Source organism: Drosophila montana, unplaced genomic scaffold, assembly GCF_035044405.1.
Source record: "Drosophila montana isolate Dmon_TW-CO22-7 unplaced genomic scaffold, ASM3504440v1 contig_3848_1, whole genome shotgun sequence".
NCBI lineage: Eukaryota > Metazoa > Arthropoda > Insecta > Diptera > Drosophilidae > Drosophila > Drosophila montana.
This window is the reverse complement of record NW_026998720.1, coordinates 3,441,981-3,466,379: the sequence shown is the minus strand read 5'-3', so window position 1 is coordinate 3,466,379 and position 24,399 is coordinate 3,441,981. Positions and strand designations below refer to the sequence as shown.

Here is a 24,399-nt window from a genome sequence, read left to right as displayed (position 1 = left end):
GATTACAATTCTTAACATTTTCCAGGGTATTTAATCGTTTAATACCTCCTCTACGTGCTCAGCTCTCAATTAGTTGTCAAACCGAACTGCCGGCGAATTGGGGCTGAGAGTTAATTGATGCGGGTCTTCAAGCCCAAATAGTTTCCACAATTACCAAATAGAAGTTGTTGCTGCCAACTTAGAGAAATGCTATGTAATTTTAACACATGCCGCAGGGCGGTGACACGCCCCTTACCTGTGACACATGTCACGCAGCGCCAGAGGCAGCCGTGATTGATGCCTGTGGCAGGGACTGCGAGGGGGCTGGGGAATGGGGAAGGGGCTAGTCCCTGTCAGGGGGCAGACGCTGCCTGTCGTTTGTTTAGATCATTTTTTCGTTTTTGTTTTGGCATATAGACAGATGTCTGTGGAGTGTTTTTTTTTATGCCTAGCATAAAATAGCCATATACACATAACATATACAAAGCATATACACATATATATATATATAAATATATACCCTTTGTATTTGCTACTCATAAACAGATATTTTTCACTTTTTGGCACACACGCAAATTTTCACGAAAGAAAATAAAATTGTTGAAGATTATTATTGTTTTAAATTAGCATCAATGTCATGGGCAAGAGGAATTAATTGCTCGTCTGTTTGCCAGCAGCAGCAGCAGCAGCACGCACAATAAATTCTGGGCAACAAAATGAGACTGAATAAAAATTAAATCCATTCCAGTTAATCGTCTAGCAAATACCCTCACGAACAGCTTTGCAAGATACGTATTTGTATGTGTTTATTAAATATATATTTTAATACATCTACAAACATATGGGCAAACGTGCAATTTTTCCCCTTAGCTAGCCTGGGCGCAACAAGATTATTCTAAAATACTTTTTGGAATTCTTGTTCGATTTTATGTATATTTTTAGAGCTCAAAGATGACATTCCAATGTATTCCTATGCCGAAAAGCAAGACTATGACTTAAATATGCGGAATGTTCAGGTATACAAAAAGTAAACTATTTTGGATCTGTGTATACCGAATGACAAGCTGCATACCAAATTTGAAGACCCTATTTCTGATAATATTTCAGAAATTTTCAAAAAGCAACATCAATTTTTATCGATTTTTAGCGTGGGTAAACAAAAAGTAGAATATTTCTGTGTTTACCATAACAGAAACTACATACCAAATTTTGGTCCACTAGCTCTTATAATCTTTGATAAATGTTCAAATAACAAAATCGATTTCAATCGAATGAAATTAAACTGCGAGCTATCGATAAACGTTTTGACTGAAGCAAGTCTACTTTAGTTTCTTAGTTTGCGCAGCTCATACAGATTATCCTACAGATCATTCACACTGATGATTTTGCATCTCTGCATAACATAATAGAAGCTGCATACCAATTTTGAGGACCCCATTTCTTATAATATTTCAGAAAATTTCAAAAATGCAACATCATTTTTTGTCGATTTTTAGCGTGGGTAAACAAAAAGTAAAATATTTTTGATCTAGGCACACTAGCTTTTATAATCTTCGAGAAATGTGCAAAAAACAAAATCGATTTCGATCGATTTAAACTAAAATGTCAGTTATCAATAACAGATTGAAGAAAGTCTATGCTTTAGTCTCTTAGTTCCTGCAGTGAATACAGATGATCTGTGTTAATCATAAGAATCTCCTTTAATCTTCGAGAATTGTCCTGAAAATAAAATCGATTTTCGTCAACTTATCCAAGTTAATGCAAGCTATTGATAAAAAACGATAAAACGAATTCCGTGAAAAGTCAACGCTTTAGCCTCTTAATTCGTGCAGTTAATACAGCTGGGCAGATGGACTCGATTTGCACAACTGCAATATACCCATTCTTTTTAAGCCATTTTCAATGGGTATTTACAATATTGCTGCATATTTCATGAATTTTATTTCGCATCAACTTTCATTTTGTGCATAAATTTTAACTTGGTTATTTGTCTTTTTTGATTTGTCATTTAGCCATTTGCTGGCCCGATTTGCTGCAAATGAATGTGGCTGAGGCCAGCAACAGTCCCGCAGTTTCACCAGCGCCCAGCAAAGTGTCAACATTGCAGCTGCAGCAGCAACCCTTGCAGCTGCAACAGCCACAGTTGGAGCAGCAGCAACAGCAACAACAGAATATCATATTGAATGCAGTGCCATTGATAACCATACAAAGCAGCAAGACAATGTTGCAACAGCAGCAGCAGCAGCAATCAGAGGAGGAGTTGCAGGCGCTGATAGTGTCGGACAAGCAGCCCGCCATGAGGCTATTGAGTGCCGCCAGGGCAACCATATGCATAAGCAAGGCCACGCCAACCACAAAGGCAACGTTGCCGCAAACAATGTTGCCACAGCAGCAGCAGCAGCAGCAACAGCAGCAGCAACATGGCAGCAAGCGTCATTTAAGCAGCCAATCTGCTGCCGATTCGAAACGCCTGAAGAGCGGCACCATGACGCTAGAGGTGCAGTCCCCACAGCTACTGCAGCAGCTGATGGGCAAGGAGCAACAGCAGCAGCAGCAGCAACAACAACAACAGCAGCAACAGCAGGCAAACAAGCGGCATGCTAGCGAACGCTGGTCCACTGCAGCTGAGGCCAAGCAGCAGAAGCAACAGCAGCAGCAGCAGCAACAGTCAGAATCCGTGCTAAAGAATCTGTTGGTAAGCGGACGTGATGTTAGTGCCGGCTATTGCATTGTGCCCATGCGGCCCAAGAAGCAGCTGGCCAAGGTCTAGAGCTGGATGCGTGCAAGTGCCACAAACAAAAAACAAAAGCATAAAGTGTTGTACAATTGAACGGACAAGACCATTTCTACAATTTGTACTTTGTAAATGGAACGATTTTATAGACAAGAACACCCTCCTCCTCTTAACCACCCATCCGCCCCGACCCCCGCCCTACAACCCGGAGACAACCCAAAATCCTAAAACTAAACTTAAACGACGGCCGCTGGCGCAGCAAATGTTGCATGCAACATGCCGCCAGCAGCCAGTCAGGGCTTAGTTATAGTTGCATATATCCAATATATATATATATATATAGCGTGTATATATATATATATTTATATATGTTTAGTCTAGCTTTAGTCATAGTGTCTACCTAATAGAGTTATTGCTTAATGTTTAGTCTAATTTAAGCAGCAGCAGCAGCCGTGTGGACTTTAAAATTATAAATTTTAGTAGACTATTTAAAATAGTGTGCGACGTCGTCATTTTTAATGCATCATTGAACTAAGTGTTAAGCCTCAGTTTGTAGCGACTTTTAATTTTCCTTCTATATATATATATATTAATTTTTTTTTAAAATCAATTTTCCCACATTTATTTACGCCCCCCTGCCCTTAAATTGCTTTATTTGTTGATTTCATTTTAAGGCCATGTTGTTATATTTTGTTGAGCATCTGTAAAGAATGCTATATATTTTTATTGTACATATATATATATATATATACATATATATACCTACCACATACACATATATACATTTAATAAAGCTAGCGCATAGTTACGCATAAGTCGAGCGTTTTGGGCTACAGTGACTACCAGCAGCATCACAACCAGCAACAACTAGCAAAAGATTTAAATAATTGAAAAAAAACAAAAAATTAATCCAAAATAAAAAACAAGAAATTATTTCAAGAAAAAAAATATGTAAAAATTTTAAATGTGGCATTAACTGATTTTGTTTGATTCCTCCTTTCGTTCTTCATTTGTTTACTGTGATAGCCATATTGCGTTTTTGTTATTATTATTATTAACAAATATTTTGATTTTATTTGGTGTAATTTGTTAAATGTGTAAGCATTTTTTGACTGAGTGGCAGCAGAAGAAGCAGAGCCAGCGCCAGCTTTAAATAGAGCGTGAAATAATTGTTAAAAGAAAAAATTAATCAAGCAAAATTCGAAAATATTGCAAAATATGTCGACAGCGTTTTAATTCGAATTCAGTTTTTTCCTAATAGATCACTTTGTGTTGACAAAAAAACGAAGCGAAATGCAAATAATGTGCAAGGAGTGGCATATACCCTGTAAATTGTAAACATTGTGGAAATGATGTAGTAAAAAGAATTGAAATTCGAGCGCTGATGGTACAAAAAAAAAAATAAAGGAAAACTAAATAATTAAATTAAATTAAAACTATTAACTAGCTAAAATTAATTATAGTCAAAATGGAAAGTCAAAAATCAGGCTGTAGGCAGATTTACATAGTTATAGCTATACAATCTATACATATACCTAAAGTAAATATACCTAAGCATATAGCAAGAACTATACTATACTACTAAAAACAAAAGAAAACAAAACTAACTTAGAGTTTAAAGGCATTTCCTAGTGCAGCGTAGCGCCAGTTATCGAAGAAAATAGAATCAAATTACCTTCATTCATGTTCCGCATTTCACTTTCGCTGCAATTTCACCGAAACATGTTTCGACTACTTTGCGCGGAGCATAACAGAAATTTTAGTTTCATAAATTTTTGAAGATGTTGAAAGTAGGTTTCACATATTTCTACGAAATAGGCTTGCAAGTGAAATTAAGAACATGGCTGCATATTCAAGCAAGAGTTTTTGAGTCTAGACCATGTTGTAGTTCAACGAAATTGGTTTACTGTAAAGTTTCTTTACGCTTACAGCTTGCAGCGTTTTGGCTAGCTGCATGCTTGAATTAGTTGAGAATTCTGGGCGAGTTTGTAAGAAATTATCAAATCAACTTTTAATGAAGTCGAAAGCTGCAACATGGTTTAACTCTTTTGGCAAATAAACCAAAACCGTAACTAAAACAAAGACATAGCACAAGTTGAAGCACTCATTTGTCTTAATTTAATATTTACTTTAAGTTTCGAACACACTTAGCATAAAAGTAAAAGAAAACACAAAAAAGCGAATTATTTTGTTTATTTTACTTGGTTTCCATATCGTCTTTCATTATTTTTTGGTGTTTTAAGCTTTATTGATTTTACATAAATACTGACCACACGCTGACCCACTTTGCGTGGCTCGTTGTGTGTGGTGCGTGCCCAACAAATTATTCATTGTGACTTTAATTAAACTTTGTTTTGTGAGCGTGTGTGTGTGTGTGTGTGTGAGAGTGTGTGAGTGTGTGTTGCGTGCCTATCGCTCATTTGCGAGTGTATGTGTGTGGTGCCTATTGATAATCCCCCTAAACCACAGCCGGTGTCAGCTTTCAAATCGTAATCATAAATATCCTAGACGATATCAATTTACACGCAAAGTATATAACCAACCTGCGTAGATAAAAACCACGAAAACAAAAGAAGGAACCAACTGATCAATACTCTGTTAATTGGCGTGAAAAGAGTCTTATTTATTATTAGTTTAGCAAGTATTAAAGGTTTATTTTACATTTTTTAACACTCATGACATGTCTGTCTGTCAGCCAGTCTATCTGTCTGTCTGTCTCTCTCTGTCTTTCTGTCCATCTGGGGCTTATATACGGCTATGCATTCAAAATTTCTAAAAACCTTAGCAGATTAAACTCACAAAACCTATATACTTAAGTCACACCTTCTGAACAGCGTAAGAGCAAATAGTTACTGAGAGTTTTACAAAATGATTGTCAGCACGTGCCACATACTGGCTATTGACTGTAGTTAGGGGGCGTGGCTGTTTATAGACACCTACCTGATGCCGGGCCATTGAGTTTCGATTTCACATGCATAAAATTAACATATTTTACTGCCTATTTACAGGGGCTTTAAGGCGGCGGCTGCTGCCGCTGCCTCGTATTGATTTTACACCTCGTGCCAGAGGCCGCCAATGTGTATTTGTCCCACAGTACCATGCTGTGTCTATCCTTTAACGGCCTTTTATGTCTTTCTGTTTGCTTTTCCTTTGCCCTATTCTTTGCGCCTATTCACTTTCTTTTTCACTTTTTACGTTGAGCGCAAAGCGCACAGCTGATGCGCTCTCACTTTTACGGTGGCTTCTTGACTCAACTCGCTCTCTCTCTCTCTCGCTCTCTCTCTTTCCCGCTCTATGTCGCTCTCTCACTCTATATTTCCCTCTTTCTCTCTGTATGTATTTGATGGCCCCGTTTTTATGGCCAACACGAGCTACGCTCATTTTGTAGGCCCACACATACTCCCACGCCTGCAGTTAGTCCTTGTTTTCGTTTTCTGTAACTTTGCCCTCTTCCTGTAAATGTCAACGACTGCTGCAACATATTTCGGCTGTTACGAAATATACATAGTGCGAGTGTGCTTGTGTGCGTGTGTGCGAGTGTGCGAGTGTGGGCGTGTGTGTGGGGCACACTGCTCTTGTCTAAAATCTGCTGCCTACTTTTGTGCACAAAGAAAAATCATTTTTATATGCTTAATTTTTAATGTTCAATTATGTATTTTTCTTTTTGTTAAATGCTTTTCACAAACATCTAGAAAAATACAAAATATATAGAAAAAATGTTTTTTATTGGAAAACTTAAACCAAAACTACCTCGCGGCTACGGCAGTCAAAGAACCGTAACTACCTCTCGAAAAAAATAAACTGAAACACTCAACGATAAAAAACAAGCAATAAAAAAAAACGAGACAACTATAAAAAACCAGAGCGTGTTCTCAGCTTAACAAGTGCTGCATAGGAAATTTAACTGTTAAGTAAATATGATAAGAATCTATAAATTTGATAGACAAATTACGAAAATTGATAAGCAATCCTCAACAAAATATGAAATCCTACATGGTAGCGTTAGAAAAGTATATACATATATTAAGTAAAAACTATTTATCGTAACTAGACAAATACCAGGACAATTAAAAGAGTATTTCCTTGATAATCATTTAGAATGTCAGAGATCCCAACTGATTGCAAAATGGTGCAAGTTGAAAATATTAAATAATTATAGCCCGAAAAGACTGCGAGCCAAAAACTCTCAAAATTATTATATATATATATACAAACCAAAAAAACCAAAAAAAAAAGAAAAGAAGAAAGCCTATAATACAAATACAATATATAGTTATGTAAAAGGAGTTGCTTGTATATAGAGAAAACGAGTGGAATATGAGGGGAATGCAAAGCAAACACCAGGCATACTTTTTGCATTAGCAATTTGCCTAGCAGAAATCGACTAAAACAAAGAGATGAAAAAAACACACTTAAATATTATTCGATGTGGCTTTAACTAAACTATATTTAAAACAAAGATACGACTACACTTCTAATAAGTAAAAACCCTCAAAATCAAGTCAAATTTGTTTAGCATTAATATATACATATATAGCGACTACTCATAGATATATGCTGCATATATACATTCAAACATACTTACCTACATGCATACATATATACAAATCTATTCATATAAGATTTAGTTGAAATTTTTTCGCGTTACGTATGAGAGAGTGATCGGAAATGAGAATGGAAATGAAAATGGGCCGATGTATTACGTGAAGTAATGATATAGCTTTATCGAAACGAAGTGCAAGAGGAGCGAGTGTCATTGGTAACGAGTTCGATTTGTAACGAGTCCAGCTTGTAACGAGTGCACGTTTTAACTAGTGCAACTTGTAACAGGTCAACTCGAGCGAGTGCTGCTTGTCACGAGTGCAGCTTGAACGAATAGTATTTGTAAAAAAGAATTTGTTACGAGTGCAGCTTGCAACATGTGTAACTCAAGCGAAAACAAAGTTATATATACACAGGTTGAGCGAGTAGAACATGTAACGAGTTAAACAAGTAAAGAGTAGAACTTGTAACGAGTGCGACTCGAGCGAGTGCGACTTGTAACGAGAAGACTTCGAGACGTGTGCAACTTGTTAAATAAATGCAGCTTGAGCGAGGAGAACTTGAAGCAAGCCAAACTTGTAACGAGCAGAACTTGTAGCAAGTGCGAATCGAACGAGTGGCGAGTACAATTTGTAACGAGTGAGCGACGAGATCAAGAATCGGAAAGAAAGTACATACAATTACAACAAATATACCACATATACCTCAGTACATGCATAAGTACATCAGTGTGCGAGCGGAAATCACATTCGCTCGCACAACAATTATATACCTCGTGTATAACAAATACATATATATACTTACCTATATTAAAACAAGTCGAAAAGTACATATGCTAACTATTTCAATAACTAAGCAAAATTCTACCAATTATTTAACTAAAATCTACAAAGAATACAAAACAAAAAAACTAAATTCATATGAACTTTGAATAGTTGAATACACCCTTAGTAAATGTGTGAACCTTAAAAATAATAACCGCAAAATAATTGAAATAATTGAGAAATGTTTTTTACTACCTCCCAAATCTTGTTGTATGTGACTCGCATTTATAGTAAAGCAAAACAAAATATAAAAATACAAGTTAAATTAAAATGGAAAACAAAACTCAAGCATAGCAATCTTAACTAACTAAACTAAAACTAGCGCAAGTAAATTTAACTAAATGTTGTGTAATTTTTATAGCTATATTATATATAAACCCACATACATGCGCCTCTATATGTGCATGTCCAGCCGTAGCTAATAAACAGAGCAGAAATACCTCAGAATGCTTCAGTTAATACAAAAAAGGAGAAAGAAAAACACACTTCACATCCAATCAAAAGTCAAATTTAAGAGTACATTTTAGCTAAATTTTATGGGAATAAAGAAAAGAACTTTACAAAACCGAACAAAATTTTCAGCAAAATGTTGTTGGCTAGCCAATTAATAAATATATATATATATATATATACATACAACATATACAACATATATACACTATAATAACAGACATGTTACAACATGCTCGCTACATATCCGATTTTGGCCAATTTGTTGACTCATCATAACTCAAGTCGCGACAGGCTGACAAAGCACATTTCTGTTCCTCGTCCTACAATTGATTTTGGACAGTTGCTCAGTTTTTGATAAATGGCCACACAGCATGAAAGTCAGTTTTCCTTTATATATATCTATATATATATTTGTATGCTCTCCTCGTATGCCTTTATTATGCGCTTCAGTTCAATTGAGTATATGTTGCTCATACGCCACGTTGCCGGACTTGATTAATTAACTGCAAATAATGTTGAGATTAACATAAATGTTAGGCTGAAGTCGGCGAAGTTCAGCATTTTTTTGCTCTTTAAAATAGTATGATAACCTTTTTTTGCTTGTTGGCCAACCTCTCAGCCCGCAACCCCCCGTCCGCCCACCGCCCAAATGCAGCTCATTTGTCAAAGTGTCGACGCGTCGCATAAGCAAATGAGCAGCAATTTTTATGCGGCATTAGTTTTTATTTGCCCAAGCAACAAATTTGTTGTGTGCTAAAAAAAAGAAAACGTGAAAAGGTGTAACCGAGACCACAATACTCTGTTCACGGCTGCAAAGATAATCTATCCCCTAGAGGGCCTGTTCAACGGAATCTTCACACTCTTTTAGACTGTGCTATACACAAGTATAACGTGCAAAAAATATGCCAGAAAGACGCACACATATACCCTTTTGCATTTTGTGAACAGCGAATGAAAATGGCAACACAATTTTTGTTGCTGTTGTTTTTGTTGTTGTCCGTTAAGCAGCTTATAAAATGGCCCAACATTAAAACAGCAAAACACAATTTACACACAATTTATTTTACTTTCTTGCTTTTCCTTTCGTGAAACACTAACCGGAAAATACCTCCAACTAAGTCAAATTTTACACGAGAATAGTAAAAGAAAACGTAGCATAAATTTAACTAGCCTTGAATTCTACTCCAATAAATGGAATATAAAATACTTCATATAAATGGAAAAGAAAAAGATAAATTAGTATATAAACGCCGCAAAGTATGCAATATTATATTACATAAACGTATGCATATGCACACGTGTGTGTGTGTGTGTGTTTTAGTAACTAAAATGTCAACAACAATACGATATATGTATATGATATCTGATATATTAATATCGATATGGATATGGATCATGAAAGTATTTTAATAAACTTTTAATAAATATTTTAGCAAAAATAAAACTACAACAACAACCACTAGCAAATCGCCAGCTTTTGAGCTAAACACTCAAAATTAGCTAAAGAAAAAAGGAAGAAAGAAATAATGTGTTTTTCTACTGGGCTGCTTCTGTTTGGGGTCTTTTTGCAACGCTAGCTTCGACTTCTGTAGATTTATGTGCATAAATATTATTGTATTTTGCCTGCCAGCATATTTATTGAGGGCCAAAACTTGATTAATTTGCCAACGCCCAGCGCTACGCTCCGCCTGCTCAGACAGGCCTCTGGCCGAGCTGGGCTATTTATATGAATATCTTTGATTGGTATAAATGATGCTGACTGCCTGTTATTTTGTGCCTAATCAAGTTGCCTAACTTCAGTTTTGGCTTATCAAAACGAATCGCACAACTTCTTCTGGCCATTTATTAGCTGTTGCCTTTTTTTGTCTTTTTATTAGGAGGTAGTCTCTTTTTGTCAGCGAGTGAGTCTACGGAATATATAGCATATAATAGTGGCTGTCTATATAGTTATATCCAACTACGAGCGAACAAGTCTTTCAGTCTTTAGGCTATGCAAAACACACTTAGCATAGCTGCTTCTTTTCTTCTGGTAGTACATATTTATGTTCGCTTCATTCGTTCAGAATCTCGTTATCTATAATAGGTAAGAATATGTGCGCACAATTCCATTTTTGTGTGAAATGCCTTTTTATTTTGCTTCATATTGTCTAAGCCGAGCTTATCAATCGAAAGCCCCAACAAGTTCTCTACACGCGAGCAGAAACTTATCAAACCCGATCTGCTCTATATTATATACAAAGCTATCGTAGAAACAATCGGTAAAAATTCTATTTTATATGGAAAACTTTTTCAAATGTTCATTATATTTTGTTTAAACTGAACATTTGTGAAGCCTTAAATCATAAATTGACAACAGCTTATTTTGCTCGGACTTCTATTACTTATTGCTCCCATAGGAACAATGCGTCGCAAATTGAGCTATTGATTCGAAACCTCTTTTGTCTTTTCTTCATATTCATATAATTTATCATAGCTTCTGCAAACTTACTAATAACAACCTTGTCATATAGCTGTCATAGGAATAAGCTCAGACCACTATATCATATAGCTATTTCCGCAATAAGTGATGTACAAATTTACTTCTTTTAAAAAAGTGGTTGGGATTTGGTGAGCTATTTTTTTAAGGTTCAGCTTAAGGTTACGATAATTCGAGAAACAAATAAGTTTTTTCAAATAGTTCTTGGATCTTTCGTGCTTCTTTTGAAACACAATCTATCAGTTTTTTCTCCAAATATATGACGACTTTCCTCGAGAAATGTCCCTAAAATTTTGAAACTCCGCAGCTTGAGAAGCGTACGCTATGTTCCTCCATGATGATGATATTTAAATATAAATTTATTTATTCATAAATAACTATTTACATTAATACTATCTATGATGAGCTCTATTATGTTCCTCACATATATTTAAAGGTTTTTTATTTAATTTTAACTTTTATAACATCATATTCTTTATAAAAAGTTTAATAAAATATATTTACCCTTCTTTACGCAATATCAAAACCTTTTGGATAATAACTATAATTAATACTCTTGTACTTGTGTCTCATTTGTTCAAGGGTATTTAAGCTTCGGCTTCATCAAAAGCTTACAGTGTCCTTCTGTTAGGCGTCAGCTTTCAGCCACAAGCTGCGCACTTAAGTATGCTAAGCACACTCACAAACACACACACACACACGCGCACACTCACAAGTACACACACTCACGCACACGCACACACTGATTCCACGCATGTGTGCGCTTATCAGAGATATATATTTAAAGCTTTATATATTGCGATGTGTGACAAACATTTAATTTGACAAATTTTTGCAAACATTTCTCAAGCTGAGCTTCGGCAATGCTCATTACGTATACGCCGCATTGTTCCTTGCCTCAATGGCAAATCAGTTGCCTTTGCTGCTTATTGATTTTGATAAGCATATTTGAACGTGGCACAAGCCCTTGGCAAGCCTTTCGTGCGTGGCACCAAATTGACAAAATGCCAGCGTAGAAAATCAATTTCAAGTTGTGGCGCTTGCCTCGTGCCTCATGGCTCGCAGCTCGCAGCTCGATGTCAGCGATAAGTGCGTATTCCCTGGAGCCTGCCACACGAATTGCGCAACATGCAACGTGGGTGGCAAAAGTCAAACGCCCACTGTGCAAAATTTAAACAGCAAATGAGACTCAGCTACCATGGCCTGAGCAGGCGAGGCGTAATACAACTTTTACTTTCTGTCTCAGTTTCCTCCTCCGCTGCGCCAAGATGTAGGCCATCATTTTTAGGGGGGAGCCCAGCAGAAAAGTTTCGGCTTTAATTACTTTGCGCTCTGCTGTGCATTTAAAGAGGCGCCCAAGTGACTCATTTCATTTGGGCACGTAATGTCAATGAACTTGGGGGCGTTGGTAATAAAAAGCCCGAAATGAAAATTACAATTACAATGAAAACCAATTAAATTTTGCTTTAAAGAGCTGCAAAGCTCAGCAGTTGCATTTTTTGGGCATACCCTGTAGCCAATAAAAATGAGTTGTGAAAGGGGCGTGATAATGTGCAAATGGTTTCTGAGTTTTATATAAAATCCCATAAAGTAGGTGAGCATTTGCCCATGACGGAGAAATTCGGTAATATAATTATTAACCAGTAGCATAAATGTTAAATTCCATTCCATTCAACTAACACAGTAAATGTTACTTAAATAAATAGGTCTTCTAACCGAAATCGATATAAATCGATTTCCAACATAATTTCTTGAGAATTGTACAAGACTTGGCGGCAATAAATATTATTAATTTTAATATTATATCACTTTGGCCAGATGAAGTTTATTAAAATGTATATGCCATTTTAATGGTTCAACTCTAATCGATTAAAATCGATTTTAAACACAATTGATTGAGGTTAAACTCTTTAGGCCCGGACAATCAAAGCAATAAACATTTATTATGCGGGCTATAAATAAAGGCACATTAAATATACTTTAGACTTAAGGCTGGCGCTTTTCATTCGATAATTATCGATTTTAAATGTTTAAATATCTGATTTCCGATAAATATCAATTTTGTCATCGCCTTATTTCCGTTCCCGAAATGTAACTCTTAGCAGGGTATCAGCCACTCGCGAGTTGTTTAACTTGAGCATTATAACATCTTTTTTTCTTGTTGATTTCCCCTGCAGCTCCCTGAGGATAACGAAACAATTATTGTAATGCGCCTGTTTGGCTTAAGCCAGCGCCTTGTCCGGGCTTTAATAATTTATTATTGTGGCATATTAGGTCGATGCGATGTCGATGCTTATGACTGTAAGCCCCCAATATAGAGGCACGCCAAACAATATATCATACAATAAACCTATTACAATGCGCTTGGCATTTATTATGGCGTTGCCAGAGTATCGAAAGTTGGCCGCCCGTAGGCACCTAGCCATGCCCCGTGGGCTGTAGGCGCGTGCCGCGCACATTTTTTCTTTTTTTATAAATTCGTTAGTGAGTGAGTAGCAACAAGAATGAGTGTGTGTATCTGTGATTTGTATCTGTAGCTGTGTATCTGTGTATCTATATCTGTGTCTCTATCTGTATCTGTATCTATGCATCCGTGCTCTGCTCTGGCCAGGCAGCTGTTAATGTGTCACAGATTTGAGCGTTGCTGTTGTCTCACAATATATATTTGCTGCCCGTTTTGGCTGACAGCTGCCACGCCCTGCCCCGCCTCCACAAATGCATGAGCCCTTTGTCTGGACCCATATTTGCCCATCGATCAATTTACAGCACTTTCGCTTTTGTTGCCGCTTATTGATGGCCAACTGCGTTGCAATTAGCGCTGTGAAAGCATTGCAAATATTCGTGCGGTTCAATAAACTGTACTTTAACCTCGACCATATTTGTAGCAAGCTTTAGGTGCACCATCACCGCACCGCACATCCAACCAACCGCCCGCCCAGTCACACACTTTTATTTGGCAACTTTATCTTCAACATTTGCACTCATTATTGAAAACGCGCCCTCAGCTTTACTTGGGAGATTGATATGTGCTTGATTTCCTGTGGCATTTGACGCTGCCTTTCTGTGTGTGTGGTGGAGTTTTTTTGTAACCAAAATATAGCATAATCATATTCCCAAACCCCGCCCTTAAGTCTAAACTCCCCTTGTCGTCTTCTATTACTGTAACGAATTCCGGCTGGGCCATCATTAAAATATGATTTATAGCGAGTAGCTGCTGCGGCGACCTCCTTTTTGGCGCTCGACTTCTTGATGGACTCAAGTGCTGCTGCTTTTTGCCTTATTCCTTTGTGCTCCTCCTGGGCCATGGTAAAGGGGATTGGGGCTTGCCTTTGTGCTGTCTCTCGTGACTTTAAATATTTGTGTGCTTCTGTGGCTGAGACAACAAATTGTATTTGCCATTTAGGCTGGATTTTTGACAGGCTCCTCTTATCGCACGCTCTTCGCTCTGAATATGAATTAGGTATTTAAATAAGCTAATTGTTGGCTGGTTAACTTAAGACTGCTTTAGAGTAATTAATTGTATGATTCAGGATTAATTTTAGACGCAAATACTGTAATTTAATTTAAGTTCCCAAAATTAACAATCGTACTTATAAGAAAACAACCAACAATCGTTCCATTTACGACCAATATAAGAAATGTACAATGTTCAGATATCGAGCCAAAAAAATGAAGTTAAAAAATTCGATACATTTATCGATTTAATTTTTTTTTCAACTGTAAAAAATACCATCTTACGTTCAGTTTATTTGTTGGATTTTATTAAAATTGTAACGAAAATCAAAACTTATCGATGGTATCAACGAATATTATCGATAAGATAAAGCAACATCATGTAACATTAACTGAGCTTTTCTACAGTAATCCGTTGTTAAGTTGCTGTCAAATAGCTTCAATTTTTGCAGTTCTTTTTGAAACCTTACATACAGACTATTAAGTTATTGACTACAACTAATCGATTATTTGCGAATGAAATGGATTATCGGAAAAGCTCAACTGGCACTCCAGCTCTAACGCCTGAATTTTAATATCACCCTAAAGCCAGATTATAAATTTAACGAATGCTTTTGAAAATAAAAGTGATCGATAAATTTATGATCACCATTAAGGGTACTCCCTAAATTGTAATATATGACTAACTAGATCTTCTATTTGTTTTTCCTTTCTCCTCCTCCCCCACATAAAGCAGACCAAGAAAAGCGAAGACGATGCCCAGCCCACGTCCATTGACGACTACTCTCCGGACCAGGTGGTGTCGCCCAGCCTTGCATTGGGCAACGCCGCCAAGTATTCGACGCCGGCGCCGTGCCGCACGTCGACAGCTTCGGTGTTGCGCAACTATCGCAACAATCCACTGATCAGTGGCACCAGCCTTCAGATGTCACCGGTCTTTCCGAGCTGCGATGCCGCTAGCGCCGGCTGCGATGGTGATGCCAGCTCGGTGGCCTCTTTAGATGATTTCATGCCGCCGGCGCTGACCGCCTGCGACACGGATGCCTCCAGTGACAGCGGCATCGATGACATCAGCCTGATCGAGACGGGCATGGCCAGGAGGTCGCTGCAAAATCAGCGCGAGGCAACGCCCATGGATGTTGCCTCTGTGCCGCCGGCACCGCCGCCGCAGTGCGAGGAGGATCAGATGGAGACAATTAGTAGCAATGCGACCAGTCGCAAGTCCTCCATATCCTTCATAGACAGCAGCAATCCGCTGCTGCGCACACCCTACCTAATGGATCTATGCAACGACGACTACAGCTTCGAGTTCACCAACAACCCACTGGACGCGGGGCTGAGCTACCTGGAGATTCCCTAAACGCCTCCAACATTAGGGGGAGCATTGCATTTTATTTTACGTAAGCATCATTTTGTTTTTTAGTTGGGTTTTGTTTATTTTGGCATTTACAGCGTTGGGGTGGAAAAGTTAACAGAAGTAAAATTAAAGCTAAAATAAAAGATTCGTTTTTGAGCCTTGCGTAAATGTGAAAATTATAAATATAGCCGTGTGACGACCGCGCTCCGAAAAACAACCACACGACACACACAAAAACAGGAATGGTTAAAAATATTTTGAATAGTTTTGTAGCAACTTTAACTGCCTAGAACAGATGAATATACATGTATGTAATTTAGTCGTAATGTTTCTACATGCAACAAAAAAGTTGAGAAGAAAAACCCAAAAAACAAAAAAAATAAAAAACAATTTTACCGAAATAAGTTAAGCTCGTACACAGGCAAATAGATACAAAAAAAAAAAAAAAAACATCAAAAAGGAAAAAACATTTTCATAGTTTTTGCTTGAAGACTCAAAATTATTTTTTGGTGACGGTTCACATCCGATCAAAATTCAGGCGCAAAAACTGTGAAAACACAAAAATAAAACAATAAAATTAAAATTCGTTTGAAATAGTTTTATAAAAATTTTAACACAAGAAACATTTCGAAAACTTTTAAAAAATTATTAAAAATGCATTAGTTTTAAGTTCAATGTTGCAAATGATGCACCCTAATTTAATGTTAAAATATATGTTTAATTAAGTCGTGCAGATTTCGTCAGTTCAGTTAATTTTGATATTCAATCTTCAATTTTGTGCATTTCTGTTAACAATTATCTTAAAAAAAGAAATTAATTACAATTTACCAGGAGCTCAATAATTGCGTCCTTTAATTTCTTTTTCAACTTGACTTGCTATGAATTTTTTGTAATGAGCTTTAGCTTTTAACTCAAAAGGACGTAACATTCACAAAACGACACATATTTTTAGTTTGAATTTTTTTTCAACATATTTGCTAATCAAACTCGATTTTGTTCTATGTATTTCACATTTATGTTTTGCTACTAATAATGATTAAATAAATTTAGAATTCTTTCATTGATGCCGAATTAATAGTTTTTAATTCGATTGGGAATCTGGTTGAATTTTTTTAAAACAGTTGATTTTGGGGCAGGCCAAGTAAAGAAATGACCTACATACTAATTATTGATTGGCTTCAATGTTTTTGAAGTGGTGAGTATATTAAAGGTTTATACTTGGTGTTCATTTACTTCGGTTTTATTAGAAAATATTTTTAAAAGCATTTCTTTGCCTTGGCGAAGCAGTAATTACAATTAAAGTACATTTAATTATTTCTCATTTAACTGGATTCATTAGAAATCAATGTATTTTCTCGGTGCAATAAGTAAGTATATAAATAAGTTCTGTTAAAAGTTACATGTCCAGAGCAATTTTATGTAACTTATGTAACATTATTTAACCTCAATCCTAAGTTTTCTTGAATTTTTTCTAATGTAATTTCCGTAAAGTCAGTCGGTCTATGAAATTATGATAAAAATTAAAATTTTAATTGGAATACCAAGAATGTGTTGTATTTTATAAATGTAATTTCAGTGGTCACAGAAATTCTTTGGATTATTAAAAATAAAAAATTTATTAAAAATTAAAAATGTAATTAGAATGGTTTTTCATTTTCGTATACTCTGTTTCTGTTTCTCTACGAATGACGTGTACATATACCAGAAAATACTTTTGAATATTTATGCCTTTCTCCTAATCAAATAATTTAAAATTTTTTAAATATGTTATTTCTTTGAAAATATCAATCGAATTATATTGAAGGTTATTGATAAAAGCTTTGTTCTAATTTTTTTTTCTTTTTACTTTTTCTGTCGGAGAAAAGTAAGTTTAACAGGAACTACCTTCCAATTGTTTTCATATAAAAAATTGAAATTTCAAAAATTCTTCATTTATTTCATTTAGAATACATTTTAAAAATCAATTTCTTTAAGAGGGACGTAAGTATAAACACAAATCCTTTTAAATGTTTTATATGCAAGTAAATTATTTAATATGATTTTTGGGGCACATAAAGTAAAGCTAGATATATATAGAAAAAATGTTATTTATTATATATCCGTTAATCCTTTTGAATGTTCTCCAATTGTCTATTTGGAAGTTAATTTTTAAATACTTTTTTTTTTAGCAGCTCGATTGATTTAATCAGAATAATGTGTTGAATTTTCATATTTTAATATTTAAAAAAAAAATAACGCTTACTTCTTTTTTTTCAAAAATCATTTCAGTTATTTACGTTATTTACGAAAGTATATCCTTTTGAATGTTTTAGAAAGTAAATAAGTTTTAATGCTTTGCTGTTGTCCATTTGAATGTTTATTACTTAATAATCTTTTCTTTTGGCAGCACTTTAGTAAAATCAAAAAAGTTCCATTCAACTTCATCCATTTTACTTTAATTTAACAAATAGGCAGATTTCTCAATTTGTTTTTACACATTTGCATATACTCATATATTTGATCACATAATTTTTCTCTTTACTTAGACTCTTAATCCATAACCGGACTAGGTCTTACCTAATCTCATTTGAATTGCACATTATTGTGGAGCAAGTCGAGCAGTTGCTCCTCGGGCGCTGTCCACTTGCAGCGTGGATATTTGATGTGGCAGTAATGTGGGGAAGCTATGCGTCCCGCTTGGATGGCCTCGCGCAGCGGCGACTGCTCCAGCCAGGAGAGCAGCCAGGTCCAGCTGGTGGCGCCATCGAGCATCAGCTCCAAGTCGGAGGCCTGACCATTGCGCACCTTCTCGCCCGCCTTGTGGGTCAGCGCACAGATTGACTTGAGCAGGCAAACGGGCAGATTGATGTCGTTCTCCAAAAAGGTGCGTTCGATGGTGCTCATAAGACTGGGCAGTGCGGTCTCTGGAGGGCAGTTGGAATCAACGAAACTCGCTTGGATTGCGATGCAGCTGTCAAACTTACCCACACGATCGCCGCTGGAATTCCGATAAATCAGCTTAAAGTTATCGAACAGCTGTAGGAAACTCTGCTCCTCGTCGATCAGGCTACGCGCCGTGTGCTTGGCAGAGTCCTCAGACTTGACATCCTCCACAATGGTCTCCAGGCCCAGACTGCGTATCAAATGGCCCACGAGAATGCCGCCAGCGGCCACCAGGCTGCAGCTGACGATAGCGGCGGAGTTCACGATGACCAGGGGCTGTAAAGAAGTACTCAAAGTTGGGGCAAATACACTCGGAGAAAATTGATGGTGTGAAATTCCTGCACTCGAATTTGTAACTACATTTCGGAATATAATTATGAGTACAAACTAATTTTTAAGCCGTGTCAATAGACGTTTGGGTATTAAAAAATGTTTGACTTGGGAATTTTGATTTTAGCTTTACAAATTTAGATCTCGACTAAATTTATCGCATAACTCTTATTTCTTTCTCCGAATGCATCTTGGAACTAGGCAGTTGAGATCAGATACTTTACCTTGGGCGGCGCGTTTCGTTTGCGCTGAACGGGCACCTCCACAAATGGCATCAGATAGTTTAGACCCAAGGCGATGTCCTTGTCAACGCTGTCAAAGGATATCAGACGTATTCCCGGATTGTTCTTCTGCTGCTTGTGCTCTGCTGCAGTTGTGGAGCCGGAGCTCACATGCTGGGACTGCTTGGACTGCTCGGACTCCTCCTTGCTGCCCACGCCGCCGGCCAGGATGAGACTAGCCACAGTCAGATATAAAAGCTGCATGCTTCCGCCTAGAGGTCCGCTGCGTAGTGTAGCTGCCGCAGATTTAAAAATCGTTTCGGTTGGGTCTTGGTGTCTTGGTTAGTTACGTGCCGCCAGCAAATTTGCCACTCGCCGCTTCGTTGCCTCTTGGCTGTGATAATTTGCACTGAGCCGCTGCTCCAATTTCTGCTGCAGCTTGCTGGCTGTTGCGCAGCCGTGACATAAGCTCCAACTGGGCTGAGGTGCGAAAGCGTTTTGTTTTGAGGAACCAATTGAGGAAGTTTTGCACTACATTAAACCTAAAGCTAGGCTGCCGTAAATTCCCATAATTATTAATTGAAACAGCATTTCCGCCAAGAGAGTAATAAAACAAATTACGCTTTACAAATAAAATACAGAATTTATTTAGAAGCTTGCATGATCGCAGCTGCATTTATTCTTGAAGACTACAAGATTGAGCTTGAAAAACAAAGTTTTCGAAAATGAATATCATTCCTAAACAGTCAGTGAGAACTATCCTTTATATTTTATCTGTACAAAAGCTTTACCTATAATTAAAAAAAGTGAATCCCATATCAACAATCTGAACTGAAAAATTTGATATTGGCTTCTTAATGCGTTTGATAAAGTTAATTCATACTTAAAATTTATATAAACATTTTTTAATATTTAGTTATCTATCTATCCTATCTTAAACATTTTTTAATATTTAGTTATCTATCTATCCTATCTTCAAATAGAAAAAACTCGAAAATGTTGTCCGATTGCAATAAATCACTTGACACAGTCCGATTACAAAACAATTTCCTGGAGGAAGTCAAGATGCTTTCGCCTAGAACCAACCGTTTAATCTTCACCAGATGGACCAAATAGAGTCTTACATCAATTACACTGCCGAGGAATAGCCATCATTATCAGCGCTACGGATTTGGAAAATTACAACCGCAAGTAAAGAAAATTTGCAACGTTTCCTCTAATTCTCGAATATCTTTGTGAAAATTTATTTGATATGTTTTTACAAAATCCACTGCTCTTTGATGGAAAATTATCGTAAAACATATATGCACGTTGATTCCACCTTTTGGTTCCCATTTCGATGGATTTAAAATTATTTTTTAATCCCTCTATAAGTGTTAACTGTAGATATATAATTTTAAGCATAAATCTTGCCACCCGATAAATGCTTGTATGTATGTACCTATTTATGTCTGTATGTATGTATTTATTTAGTATGAAGGTATGTATGTATGTATACGTTTGTGTAAGTATTTATGTATGTATAAAGGTATGTGTGTATGTTTTTGGTTATGCAAGTGTGTGTGTGTATTGATGTGTATACATAGTATGTATTACGTTACTGTATGTATGTGCGTGAGTATATGCATGCATGTATACATGCGTGTGCGTATGCGTGTATGTGTGTTTGTTTAAATTTACTCATTAATGTTTGTATCAATGCATATAAGAATTTATATAAGCTTACGTGTATATATGCATTTGTGTATGCATGTATATATGTATAGACTATATAAGAATGTATATATGTACATTAATTTATGCATTTTTTATGTATGTATGCAAGACCAAGTCTAGCTGCGCTGCAAATGAAAACAGAAAACGTATACTTAACTAATTCCCTACTACGCGATTCATATGAACTCAAGTAATTCTCACCGGTTTCACAACAAGAGACGACGGCGGCTACAACTATGGAGGAGGCGGCGATTTTAATATTGCAGGAGACGGCAACGTTAGGAATAGAAGAGGCGACTTGAACAATGTAGAAGCCGGCGACTTGAATACCTAAAGAAGGGACAGTGGCTATGGCTTTGGCGCAGAAAAGAAAAAGGAAAACTGGTTCGTCCTTCAAATATACCTAAATTTTATTACATAAATAAATAAAAACATAAAATAAAAGTAACAACTATTACTTTTTTGCTTACCATCCGATCAGCTTCAAAATCATTTTCAAAGATCTTTATGAAAATTCATCTGAGACTTGTTTCATGCTCTTCGCAATATCCACTTCTCTTGGATAAAAATCAAGGGTTTAATGATCTAAAGTTTATTTTTTAGCATCAAATTTTTGTTGTTTCAAACTTTTGGTTCTTTATTTTAAGGACTGTAAACTTGCTCTTGTAATTGTTATGGGACTATTATATCCATTTCTGGAAATAACTTTTTTTTGAAGTAATAATATAATAAATAAGTTTTTAAAATTTTATTTCAAAAAGGTTTTAGTTTTTTTTTCCTTAAAAATATTTATAAAATTTCCTTCTTATACTTTTAACTTCCATTAATTTTACAATTTTCGAGTTTTAGTTATGGTTTGTAGCCCAAATTGATTTTAAAAACCAAGCTAAATCTAATCCATTAAAAATGAAAATGAAGGTAGCATCTTCGATCTGGATATTTGAAATTGGAAATATACATTTTCGTATACCACATATACGAGCCTTTTAATCTGTCGATTTATGCTCACATTTCCATCATATCGATAAATGTCGATTTTGAGACAAGGTTTCTTAAGCGTAGCTCGAAGACTTTAACTTTAAATTAATAGATAGGGAATTTTTTTTTTCAAAATCAAAAATCACAATGATTTGTGAATAATCGAAGTATGTTCTAAATGAATTGCAATGTTCTCTTTTTTTAACTCAGTAAGACAATAAATAAATAATTAATAACTAGATAACTAAGCAAATAGGTATCTATTTACATAGTGCAACACATTTGGCCAAGATTTTTGCAATACGCTGCGCGAAAGCTGCGGCCAGCTGCAGCTGCTATAGATTTGGTCGCAGTTGCGGCTGCTGCGTGCCGCATCAATGGCGCTAAAGACGGCCGTTCCATTTAGATAGGAGTCCAGCCAGCGTGAGCTGCGGTACAGATAAGTATTAGCTGACATAAAGAAGACATGAAGCTAAAGGCTACTCACTTGGCCAGGACATCGATGAGCCTGGCGGCATTTGATGGGCTCAGGTTGAGGCGCTGCGACTGTGCTGCATTGTGTTGCAAGTAGTGGCAAATGGCGCGCTGGGCACAACTGGAGACATCGATGCTGTGCTCGTCCAGCTGCGATTCCAGCACCTGGGTCAGACTACGCACTGCCAGAGCAAGTGTCATAGGAAGAGAGATAGGGAAATACGAAGAGTGGGATTAGAATTGATGAACATGGTCATCACCTGGAGGCTACTCACTGCCACGGCTGATGGTATTGCTGTCCGTTGGCTGCTCCTCGTACTGCTTGCCACTGTAGCCATAGCCCTGGGCATTGTTAATGGATGTAAAGACCAGCGGCGCCAGCACCAGACGCACAATTCCGGCTATAATGGCCCCGGCGGCCACAATGACCGCCGTGTTGAGCAGGGCTCCGGTGCGCAGATTGAGCAGACCCTGGACAGCATCGCGGGCCAGCTGCATGCTGCGCTTGGCGGGCACTTTGACAAAGGGCACTATGAACTCCATTTCCACGCTGACATCCTCGCCGCTGGCGCTGAAATGGAAGCCGCGTGCTTCACGTTCGCCCCTCTCCTCTCTATCCTCCTTGAGTCGCGGCTCGAAGTTGTGGAAACGCAGCTGCCTCACGCTCGCATTGTTGTAGTAGTAGTCGTTGTAGTTGGAAGCGGAACTGCCCGCAACGCTGTGCTCATGGGCCAGTAGCAAAAAAACGCTCAACAGGACCAGACATAGGGCCACACTGTGGCGCATTCTGGAGAGGCTTTGGGGCACGTGTTGCTCGCTGGGAGTTTCGCTTGTCACTGAGCGTCGCGCTGGCTGCCAGTTAACTCTTTGTAGCGTCTGCCGCCTACCACTGCCAATTGCAGTGCCATTGTCATGCGGTATGTAATGTCATGTAAGTGCCATGTAAATTTCATGCCTCTTGCGTCTGTCATCAAGATACCATGCTACAAATTCATTAAAACTAAAGCGTAAAAATTATGTGGAATTTTGCTGTTCTACAGCAGGGCAGCTGAAGGGGGTTCGATGAGCATGAGGGGGCTGGGGAAGTGTTGGCTCATATTGGCTTAGCCGGTTTTTGACATGCAAATTTACAAAAGGCCAAGCGATTGCGTTTGCTGCCAGCTGCCAGCTTAAGGTTAAGAAAACATGCAAAAGCCCGCCAGATCAGCGGCAACAGTTGGTGGCATCAACAGAGCGCGACGAGCGACAAAAGAAAATTATTAATTTATTACTTGGAAAAACGTTAAGCTGTGAGTGTGTGTGTGTGGCATGTGGCATGGCAAGTGCTTGCAATTTGTGTGCGCCACAAAGTGTACGCACTTAGCTGTTGCCGCACATTTTACTGTTATATAACCGCCACCCAAAGGTTAGGTAAACAGTGATTTTCAATAAATCTACATTTTATGCAACCGATGACAGTTGGGCAACATAAGGTTACCAGTTCGTGTGTGGCAGATCTTTCATTACATATGATTATTGGGGCTTTGGCAAGGTCAACTTTCATAGATATTGAAGTCCACTATGCCTTACGAAGATTTGCAGTGTCCAAGGAAGTAGGACAACAATTACATTTTTTCGACAGGCGGGAAATGGGTGAAAAACTGATGTTTAAAATTTAAAGATAACACTTGGCCCAGGCCATTTACTATGCTCTTCTCTAATACCAAATGGACCAAGAATTAACATACTCTCATTCTAGTTACCTTTTCGAGTTATCTCTCCATCTCTCTCTCTTCTCCTATTTTTTCTAATTTTCTATTGATCTTACTCTAATCCACTCTCTATTTTGTTCTTTCTGCGATGTACATAAATAAAAGTACGTCTTCCACCTTTCTATACCCTTGCAGACGGTATAATTATTTTGCCGTGAAATGTGTAACGCATTGAAGACATCTCCGACC

The 24,399-nt window shown here is 37.3% G+C and overlaps 2 protein-coding genes across 5 annotated transcripts in view; one reads left to right on the top strand and one right to left on the bottom strand.

The window, feature by feature from the left end:
* sima (similar) overlaps positions 1-16,239 on the top strand; it is a 105,357-nt gene extending 89,118 nt beyond the window's left edge. For 3 of the 4 annotated variants that reach the window (XM_064697042.1, XM_064697039.1, XM_064697043.1), the window contains 2 exons: positions 1,992-2,674; positions 15,195-16,239. In XM_064697042.1, the coding sequence (XP_064553112.1) occupies positions 1,992-2,674; positions 15,195-15,821 (1,310 nt within the window). In that variant the 3' untranslated portion in view covers positions 15,822-16,239. The remainder of the gene's footprint in view (positions 1-1,991; positions 2,675-15,194) is intronic. The other variant, XM_064697040.1, reaches the window with a different exon arrangement.
* Positions 16,240-18,380: 2,141 nt separating this feature from the next.
* Positions 18,381-23,245, bottom strand: LOC135438490 (uncharacterized). Its single transcript, XM_064696817.1, has 7 exons — positions 22,735-23,245; positions 22,473-22,641; positions 22,290-22,413; positions 19,642-19,844; positions 19,295-19,574; positions 18,782-19,016; positions 18,381-18,721 (listed from the first exon to the last, which is right to left on the bottom strand). The coding sequence occupies exons 1-7, from the start codon at positions 23,243-23,245 to the stop codon at positions 18,381-18,383; spliced, it is 1,863 nt and encodes a 620-aa protein (XP_064552887.1).
* Positions 23,246-24,399: the final 1,154 nt, after the last annotated feature.

Bases quoted from the DNA above. Each gene is read 5' to 3' on its own strand.
- LOC135438490 (XM_064696817.1), bottom strand. From the start codon at position 23,245: ATGCGCCACAGTGTGGCCCTATGTCTGGTCCTGTTGAGCGTTTTTTTG. The intron at 22,642-22,734 runs GTGAGTAGCCTC...TTGCTCTGGCAG, and splicing joins CAATACCATCAGCCGTGGCA to TGCGTAGTCTGACCCAGGTG. The intron at 18,722-18,781 runs GTAAGTTTGACA...ACTGCCCTCCAG, and splicing joins TTCCAGCGGCGATCGTGTGG to AGACCGCACTGCCCAGTCTT.